At 46.7% G+C, this 10268-nt stretch overlaps 1 protein-coding gene across 1 annotated transcript; it reads right to left on the bottom strand.

The window, feature by feature from the left end:
- Positions 1-501: 501 nt before the first annotated feature.
- GALP (galanin like peptide) lies at positions 502-9267 on the bottom strand. Its single transcript, XM_008056404.1, has 4 exons — positions 9184-9267; positions 3893-3941; positions 1295-1375; positions 502-656 (listed from the first exon to the last, which is right to left on the bottom strand). The coding sequence occupies exons 1-4, from the start codon at positions 9265-9267 to the stop codon at positions 502-504; spliced, it is 369 nt and encodes a 122-aa protein (XP_008054595.1).
- Positions 9268-10268: the final 1001 nt, after the last annotated feature.

Below are 10268 nucleotides of genomic sequence, written 5' to 3'. Positions count from 1 at the left end.
CGTCACTCCTATCCTTTGCTCCTGTCCAAAAAAATCCTGGAATTTATTTATAAAAATTGTCTTACATGTTTAAACTTCAGTCACCTTCTAAGGACTCCCTGTTGGATGCAAGACACCTATCAAGACACTTTTCCAATGCTCAAAAAAGGTTTATACCTCATCCACATTGACACCTTTTAGTGCTTCTGCTGTTTTTTGGTCCACCACTACCACATGGCAAAATGTTTTTCTTTGAGGATTTTTTTTCATCCAGGGAAACAAAAAGTCATTTGAGGTGAGATGGGGTGAAAAGGGAGGGTGGGGCATAGGGGTTATGCTGGTTTGGGTCCAGAACTGCCGAGCACTGAGTGGGGTGTGGGCAGGTGCGCTCGTAAACCACCCCTCACAAAATGGGCAAATGCATTGAAAGAATCTCAAAAAAAAATTCACTGGAGCCAAACGCAGCCTCTGATAACAGCACTAGCTGGTCAGGGATGTCGATGGGTTCCTAGGACACCTACCTCATGGGAGAAGCCCTCCAGAAGATAGTCCAGGTTTTTGGGGTCTTCCTAGGATGTCTTTTCCACGTCTCCCCATCTTACCTCCAATCTCTGTGTTGGCAAAAGCCTCCATCGGACTCCTCTTGGAGGTCTGAGGGTGGGAATAGGGGAGCCCATCTGGAAACAAGAACACAACATTCACTACAACGATGATGTTGATGCCCTCATGATGTCACGAGGCTTTACTCCATTTCCTTGGAATCCTGTGGTACTTAGTGGTTCTCAGCTAGGGTGATTTTGCCCCGAAGGAATGTGGTCATGTCTGCAGACATTTTTCTTTCTTTCTTTTTTTGAGTGGGGGGGGTCTCATTCTGTCACCCAGGCTGGAGCGCAGTAGCACGCTCACAGCTCACTGCAGCCTCAAAATGCTGGGTTCAGGCAAGCCTGTGAAAGTAGCTGGGACTCACAGGCATACTTTTTAAATGTTTTTGTAGAGACGAGATCTTGCCATGTTGCTCAGGCTGGTCACGAAGCCCTGGGCTCACGCAGTCCTCCTGCCTCAGCCTCCCTAAGTGCTGGGGTGACAGGCATGAGCCATCGCGCCTGGCCACGTCTAGGAAGGGAACATGCACCTTCTCACTGAGTCTTAAGGACATCGCAGGTGGCTCCTTGGGCCCTTCCATGCACGGGGACCTGTGAAGCTGCAGGAAATGCCTCCCTCCCCCAGGTGCCCCGCCAGATGGGGCAGGGTGGGGGCGGGTGCACTCCTGGGCGAGCCAGAGGCTGAGACGGAAAGGCGGAGCCCAGGCACTCACCCACGGCCTTCCACAGCTGCAGGAGCTCCAGCGCCGGCGCCCTCCTCCCGTCCTGGCCAGCCGTCCGCGGCAGAGGGGGCACTGGAGGAGAGGCACAGGGCGGCCGGTCAGCGGAGCCCAGGGCCCGGGCCTGAGGCTCGCGCGTGGATCAAGTAGCCGCTGTATTAGTAGGTTGATACATTTGCAAGCACATACAGAGGTTATCTTTAATGATATGTAATTATGCATTATATGCAATATGTGTAAATTTATAAGTATAAAATGTATAACTTTAATATTTAAATGCTTGTAAATTATAAATTGTATTCATAATTGTATGATTTTATAAGTGCATAAATATATTTAATAATATATACTAATTTACATTGCATATAATGTCATAATTACAAAATTTATAATTGCAACATGATTATAATTTTAATATAATTTTGTAAATGATAAGTTGTATTAACAATTTTATTAGTTTTACAATTTTATAAATACATATTCTATTTAATAATATATAATAATTTTATATTATATAATATATAAATGTATATGTATAAGATACATAAATTTAATATTTAAATGTTTGTAAATGATAAAATGTATTAATAATTTTATGATTCTATAAGCACATAAATATATTAAATAACATATAATAATTTATATTACATATAACTTCAAAATTATAAAATTTATAATTTTAACATAATTACAATTTAAATATAAATTTTGTAAATTATAAATTATATTGAATGTATAGGTTTTATAATTGTATACGTTTTATAATTTTATAAACACACATTTATAATATATTTAATAATATGTAACTATATATAATACACGATAATTTTGTAATTATAAAATGTATAATGCTAATATTATTATGATTTTAATGTCATGATTTTGTACATTTAATTAACACAACACTTTAGTATTTTACTGTATCTATTTTCGTATTGTATTTTAGAGCTGTGGGAGGTATGTGAGCATTGGCTAAATAAGGAAGATGCAAGCAGATGAGGTTTGGGCTTCCGGCGGGCCTTCTGTTCCCAAGAGTGGACCTGGTGCTCTGAGTGTTGCTGTGGCGCGAGTCACGTGATGGGTGCCTCCGCCTCCCTTGTGAACTGTGTCCACCTTAACCATCCCTATTGACCAGTGAGGAAGCTGTGGTTCTCCAAAGTCAAGCCACTCGCCCAAAATCACACCGCCGCGAAGGGGCGAGACTGGGCTGGAACCCATCTACATCTGGGTCAAATCTCACATTCTTTCTTTTCTTTCTTCGTCTTTTTTTTTCCTGGACAAACAACAATTTAATTATCAGGCCTGGCCAAAAAAAAAAAAAAAAAACCCAAAACCCCAAAAAACAGCCAGGCAAATTACAGGCTCACACCTGTAATCCCAGCACTTTGGGAGGCCGAGGCAGGAGAATCGCTTGAGCCAGGGAGTTCAAGACCAACCTGGGCAACACAGCAAGCTCTCATCTCTACAATATATCAAAAAATTAGCCAGGCATGGTGGTGTGCACCTGTAGTCCCAGTTACTCAGGAGGCTGAAGTGGAAGGACCACTTTGAGCCCAGGAGGTCAAGGCTGTGGTGAGCAATGATCATGCCCCTGCACTCCAGCCTGGGCTATAGAGGGAGACCCTGATTCAAAAACAATAATAATAATAAAAATGAAAACAAAAATAACAAAAAACAAACAAACAAAACATGTCCCTTTCCTTGGGAAGCAGCTTGACCATCTCTTTGGTCAATACTGACTCCCTTTTTCCTCAAGCAAGAAGCCCTGATAAAGCCTTGCCTATTCATTTTTAGCCTCAGCTCAGTTTCGCCTCTGTCCTCTCTGAGCTAAAAGGACACATCAGCCAGTAACAGATGCCCTGGGGGAAGTGAGGACAGAGAGATGGAGGGAAATGAGAAGGAAAGACACATAAGGGCATGTTCACGACTGCGTGCTGTTTTGTGGCACAGACAGGCCTCATTTTCTCTATCTAGACTCAGGAACAGAAAACCTAATGCTGCCTGTCCTCACTCACAGGCAGGAGCTAAAAGGCCACAAAGATGGAAAAAACAGATGCCAGAGACACCAGTAAGGTGGGACATGGGGAGGGGGGCTGGTCTTCATTAGTTACCTATGGGGTACTTCATTAGTTCGCTCTCCAGGGAGTGGGCCTCCTGAGACCCCATCCCACCACGACACAATCGGCCCACACAACAAGCGCCCATGTGTACCCCTGGACTTAAATAAAAATGGAAACAAAGACAACAACCACTCATCGTGGTAGGGTGCCCACTGTGAGCCAGGTATTGCGCTCACTCAATTCTCACAACCACCTGAGGAGGTAGAGGCCACCATGTATCCTCACTGTCTCAGATGAGGAAACTGAGGCATGGAGGGGCTAAGGTTGCACACCAAGTGAGCGGCAGAGCTGGGGTCTGGACTCAGGCTCTGGCTCCAGCGTCCACACGCCCATCGTGGCTGGGCACAAGCCTTGAGACCGACCTGGATGTAATCCCGTGGCCCCCACGAATGTGGGCTGAAGGTCTTCCTGGGGGCTGAGAGCACAGGCCAGTGGGTGCCAGGCAGGGAGCGTGGACAGCAGACTCACTCACCGGGGCCCAGCAGGTAGCCGGCACTGTTGAGGGTCCAGCCTCCTCGTCCCTGGAGAGAGATGGGGAAACGGGGGCTCAGAGAGACAGAGAGGGACAGGCTGCCCACTCTCCCACAAGGCTGGGAGCCTGCTGGTTTGCTACATTCCAGTTTCACCCATGAGGAAGCTGAGGACGTCCTGAGATAAGCAACTCATTGAGGAAAGAGAGATTGATTGATGTTGAGTCAGAGTCTCACTGTGTTGCGCAGGCTGGAGTGCAGTGGCACAATCACAGCTCACTGCAGCCTTGACCGCCTGGGCTCGGGGGATCCTCCCACCTCAGCATCCCAAGTAACTGGGACTACAGGTGCAGGCCACCACATCCCACTATTTTTAGATTTTTTTTTTTTGTAGAGATGAGGTCTCGCTGTGTTGCCCAGGCTGGTCTCAAACACATCCTAGAAGTCTGCTACACAGCATTGTGCCAATAGATAACAGTACAGTATTATGTACTTCAAAATACATTACAGCTGGGCACAGTGGCTCAAGCCTGTAATCCCAACACTTTGAATGGCTGAGGCAAGAGGACTGTTTGAGGCCAGGAGTTCAAGACCTGAGCAGCACAGCAAGATTCTCATCTCTACAAAAAATAAACAAATAAAAAATAAAAGTAATTGAATGTAGTGGTGTGTTCCTGTAATCCCAGCTACAATGGGATGATTGTTTGAGCCTAGGAAACTGAGGTCACACTGAGCTATGATTGCACCACTGCACTCCAGCCTGGGCCACAGAGCAAGACCCTGTCTGTCTGTCTTTCTTTAAAAAAAAGAAAAAAAAATTGAAGAATTGTTACACATGGACACTTAATGATTCCCCTAGCAAGCCATTCCTTTACAAAAAGTTGAAATCCGGGTGCCCTATTGACTGAAAAGTTATAATCCATGGGATGTCTAAGATGTGGCTCACAGAAGCCTAACCAGACAGAAATGTTGGTGGTTGGCTGGACTCAGTGGCTCAGTCTGCCATCCCAGCACTTTGGGAGGCCAAGGTGAGTGGATTGCCTGAGCCCACAGGTTCAAGATCAGCCCAGGCAACTTGGTGAGACCTCATCTTCACACCAAATCAAAAAATTAGCCAGGCATGGTGGTATATGCCTGTAGTTCTGGCTACTTGGAAGGCTGAGGCGGAAGGATCACCGTTGCCCAGCAGGTCGATGCTGGGGTAGCTGTGAGCATGCCACTGCACTGCAGCCTGGGCAACTGAGTGAGACTCCAACTCAAAAAAAAAGAAAAAGAAAAGAAAAGAGAAGTTGGCAGTTTAGTACCTGCTGTCATAAATGGGTGAACAACCTTGTCATCTAAGCTATGAATTTGCATGTTATTTCTTTACCCTGACTCATTCCTTACATGTAGACTCAAGTCTTCTCATTATTTGCTTTACTGTTTCAGCAGAAACAAAAAATAACTCTGTAGTCTCCAGAATGTTATCCAACTGTATATTGTTTGCTTTTATTGTAAATACTGGTGAACAGTGGTCAATAAATAGTTTTATATTCTTTTTTAAAAAAAAAGAATTGTTAGCCGGGCTCGGTGGCTCAGCCTGTAATCCCGCACTTTGGGAGGCTGAGGTGAGTGGATTGCCTGAGCCCACAGGTTCGAGACCCGCCTGGGCAACTTGGCGAGACCTCATCTCTACAATAAATAAATTTTAAAAAATTAGCTGGGTGTGGTAGCACGCGCCTGTAGTTCCAGCTACTTGGAAGGCTGAGGCGGAAGGATCGCCAGAGCCCAGCAGGTCGAGGCTGTAGTGGCCAGGAGTGTGCCACTGCACTCCAGTCTGGGCGATGGAATGAGACTCCAACTCAAAAAAAAAAGAATTGTTACACACACATATGTGCACAAAAACATAGGTACTGTCGGAGGTAATGATGGAGATATTTCGTACCTTGGTTGTGATGACGATATCTCAAGTGTGTGCCTATTTCCACACTCAACAAGATGCACACATGAAATGTGTACAGCTAATTACACTTCGATAAAGCATTAAAAAAAAAAAAAAGCACTGCAGCAAATTCTTTACCTGTGCAGTGTATTGTCATAAATCACCCAGAGCTGTGTTCAGACCCAGGCTAGGTCACAGGGTAGCTTTGGGCAAGGTGTCAAATTCCTTTGAAAATGATAATAGCTGGCACGAACAGTGGGCCTATGTGATGCCAGCAACCATTCTAAGTAGAACTGGCTACAGAATTTGTAGGGCCCTTCATTCAAAAATAATTTGGAATTTCAATGGCAACAGCAGAACAGTAAACCAAGCTCAGGCCCTGGGTGACTACATGGGCTGCAGGCCCAGAAAGCCAACTCTGGGTCCCAGCCCTCGATATAGATATTTAACAAAGCCTCCCAACAACCCTAGCAGGGAGAAGTATGATTAGCCTCACTGAACAGAAGAGGAAACCAGGACCCAGAAAGATAAGGCAAGTTGCCTAAATCAGCCCAGGAAGAGGCACAGCTGGGATTCAAACCCAGGCAGATTCTAGACTCTTAGCGACCATGTGCACAGATGATGTAAGCCTCATTGATCCGCTCTGTAAAATGGGAAGGAGCAAGACAGAACCAACTGCAAAGGATGGCTGACTGGACCTTAGCGCTGAAAAAAGCACTCCACACCCATTGGTTCTTGTCAAAATTCCTCAGACATCCCCCTGGGTTGGATATTCTTGTCCCTTAGTTATATCGAAGGAAGAGGGGGCTCAAAGACACTTGAACAGCTTGCCAGGGACACAGTCAGCACAGAGAACAGCCACGATCCAAACTCAGGGTGGCTGGATGCCAAGCCTGGGTCTTTGCTTTTTCCCAGCATTTGTCGTCTGTAACTGCTAAATAAAAGTTGCATATTGGCCGGGCATGGTGACTCAAGCCTGTCATGCCAGCACTTTGGGAGGCCGAGGCAAGAGGATTGCCTGAGTCCAGGGGTTCGAGACCAACTTGGACAACTTGGCAAGACTTCATCTCTACAATAAATCAAAAGTCAGCCAGCCATGGTAGCATGCACCTGTAGTTCCAGCTACTTGGAAGACTGAGGTGGAAGGATCCCCTGAGCCTAGCAGGTCGAGGCTGCAGTGGCTGTGAGTGAGCCACTGCACTCCAGCCTGGGCGACAGTGCGGCTCCAACTCAAAAAAAAAAGTTGCATATTAAGAAATGTTCATGGTGTACAATATGGTGTTGCTGCTGTTATTGTAGTTGCTGTTTTGAGTTGGGGTCTCACTCTGTCGCCCAGGCTACAGTGCAGTGGCATGATCATGGCTCACTGCAGCCTTGACCTCCTGGGCTCAGGTGATCCATCTGCCTCAGCAGCCCGAGTAACTAGGACTACAGACAAAAGCCACTATACCCAGCTAATTGTTTTTTCTTTCTTTCTTCCTTTATTTTTGTAGAGATGAAGTCTCACTCTGTTGCCCAGTCTGGTCTCGCACTCCTGGACTCAAGCGTTCTTTCCACCCCAGCCTCCCCAAGTGCTGGGATTACAAGCATGAGTCACTGCACCTGGCCCAACACAATGTTTTGAGATACGTGTACACTGGCGGGGTGTAGTGGCTCACGTCTGTAAACCCCACACTTTGGAAGGTCAAGGAGGGAGGATTGCTTGAGCCCAGGAGTTTGAGACCAGCCTGGACACCATAGTGAGACCTTGTCTTTACAAAATTTTTTAAAAATCAGCTATGCATGGTGGCATGCACCTGTAGTCCCAGCTACTCAGGAAGCTAAGACTGGAAGATCACCTGAGCCTGGGAGGTTTAGGCTGTGATGAGCCATGATCGTGCCACTGCACTCCAGCCTGTGCAGAAGAATGAGAGCCTGACTCGGAAGGAAGGAAGGAAGGAAGGAAGGAAGGAAGGAAGGAAGGAAGGAAGGAAGGAAGGAAGGGAGGAAGGGAGGAAGGGAGGAAGGAGGAAAGAAAGAAAGGAGAGAATTATGTGTACATCATGGAATGGCCAAGTCAAGTTTACTGACATCCCCCATACGTATCTTTCTTGTGTGGTGATCTCACAACCTCCACTCTCCTAGCAATTTTGAAGTATGCGATACATTGTTATTAGCTATAGTTACTGTGGTATACAGCAGATCTCTTGAGCTACTCCTCCTGTCTAACTGAAACTTTGTATCCCTGAACCAATGTTTCTTGATGATTTCAGCCTCTTGATTAAATCATGAGAGCTGCCCAAGGCCTGCATGAATTAACTCATCTCTCACAGTGCTGTAATTCACAAAGCCTCCCATGAATTAACTCGGTCTGTAATTTAAGAAAGAGCCTTGGGGACTGGAGAGGTTAGGACACTAGTCCGGTCAGCAGATCCAGGATTTCAAACTCAGTCCCATCTCCACAGCCTCTGAGCTTAATTGGTGGTTTTCAAAGTGTGGTTCTGGGACCAGCTGGGGGCTTATTAGAAATGCCAACTCTCTCCCCTCCTTCTCTACAATAAATCAAAAAATCAGCTGAGCATGGTGGCACACGCTTATGGTTCCAGTTATTAGGAAGGCTGAGGCGGAAGGATTGCCTGAGCCCAGCAGACTGAGGCTATGGTGGTTGTGAGCATGCCACTGCCCTCCAGCTGGGTGACAGAGTGAGACTCCAACTCAAAAAAAAAAAAAAGCCAATTCTCCGGCCCCTGCCAAACAGCCTCACCCAACCAGATACTCTGAATGGATCTCCATAATTTGTATTTCAAGGGATTCTCCCAGGCCTTCTCGTGTATGCAAGGGTTGAAAACTGAAAAGGCCACAAAGTGCCTCTAAAGGCTTCATTTTGTGTCTCTGGGGCATACTAATTGTTAGGAAATTTTGGCTGTAAATAAACTGAACCCTGACCCTGCATTTTTTTCACCTGTATTCTCTTCTGCTCTCAGAGCCAGGTAGAAAAGCCAGAACCTCATCCTTTTTCTCATATTTTCAGGACAAGAACTTGTTCCTCGTGGCTCCCTGGCTCAAGCCAGGAAATACTTTAAAACTCAGATCGCTTGAGACCAGGAGTTTGAGACCAGCCTGGGAAATATAGCGAGACCCTGTCTCAAATAATAATAATAGCAATAAAAATGTAGCCAGGCGTGGTGGCATGCACCTGAAGTCCCAACTACTCAGAAGGCTAATCCTGGAATATCACTTGAGCCCAAGGAGTTGGAGGCTGCATTGAGCTATGATCATTCCACTGCATTCCACCTTGGCAACAAAGCGAGACCCCCCATCTCTACAAAAAATAAAAACTCTTCCCAGAGGGCAGTGACAGGGGATACTGGGAGGAATGCAAGTAGATGTTACCTGGTGGACAGGCACAGATGCCGGAGTCTCCGCCAGGCTCAGCCAGAGAGTGAGAAGGAGGACCAGATGGACTGAGGGAGCCATGGAGGGCAGGAAGGTGTGACTGGCTTGTGGGATGCAAGGAGCTGCAGAGAGAGAGAGAGGCCAGGCATTTTCCAAATGGGAGGCCATGTGCATTTCTGATGGGAGCAGAGGCATTTATTTTTTGGATGTGTTGAGATATGATTGATACACAAACAGAGGTACACACTTGATGCACACACCTCAATGACCTTGGACATGAGCACACACCTGTGACCCCATTGCCACAATAAAGCTGCTCAGACAGCCACCCCTTTCAAAGGCTTCCTGTGCTCTCTGGTGGTTTTCAGAATCCCACACACAAGACCAACCCTCTCCACATAATTTTTAAAGTATTATTATTGGCCAGGCTCGGTGGCTTAGCCTATCATCCCAGTACTTTGGGAGGCTGAGGTGAGTGGATTGCCTGAGCTGGCAGGTTCAAGACCAGCCTGAGTAGCTTGGCAAGACTTCGTCTCCACAGAAAAACAAAAAAATTAGTCGGGCATGGTAGTGCGCACCTGTAGTTCCAGCTACTTGGAAGGCAGAGGTGGAAGGATCGCCTGAGCCCAGTAGGTCAATGCTGGGGTGGCTGTGAGCATGCCACTGTCCTTCAGCCTCGGCAACGGAGACCCCAACTCAAAATAAAGTATTATTATTATTATTATTATTATTATTATTATTACTGAGTCAGGGTCTCCCTCTGTCGCCCAAGCTGGAGGGCAGTGGAAGTCATGGCTCACCACAGCTCCAGCTTCCTGGGCTCAGACAATCTTCTCACCTCAGCCTCCCAAGTAGCTGGGACTACAAGTGTGCACCACCATGTCCAGCTACTTTTTGGATTGAGATGAGGTTTCGCCAAGTTGCCCAGGCTGGTCCTGAACGCTTAGGCTCAAGAAAGCCTCCTGCCTCGGCCTCCCAAAGTGCTAGAATGACAGGCGTGAGCCTAGCAGGTCAAGGCTGCTGTCGCCACGATCTTGACACTGCCCTCCAGCCTGGGCGACAGAGGGAGACCCGGACTCAAA

The sequence above is a fragment of the Carlito syrichta genome, unplaced genomic scaffold (genome assembly GCF_000164805.1).
Source record: "Carlito syrichta isolate Samal-C Ts95f unplaced genomic scaffold, Tarsius_syrichta-2.0.1 Scaffold302348, whole genome shotgun sequence".
In the NCBI taxonomy this organism is placed as follows: Eukaryota; Metazoa; Chordata; class Mammalia; order Primates; family Tarsiidae; genus Carlito; species Carlito syrichta.
The sequence above is the reverse complement of the archived record's forward strand: the minus strand, read 5'-3'. Positions and strand labels throughout refer to the sequence as shown.

Excerpts from the sequence above, each read along its gene's own strand:
- GALP (XM_008056404.1), bottom strand. The coding sequence starts at position 9,267 with ATGGCTCCCTCAGTCCATCTGGTCCTCCTTCTCACTCTCTGGCTGAGC. Across the intron at positions 1,376-3,892 it reads CGGCTACCTGCTGGGCCCCG|TGCCCCCTCTGCCGCGGACG; the intron begins GTGAGTGAGTCT and ends CCTCTCCTCCAG. Across the intron at positions 657-1,294 it reads GCAGCTGTGGAAGGCCGTGG|ATGGGCTCCCCTATTCCCAC; the intron begins GTGAGTGCCTGG and ends TCTTGTTTCCAG.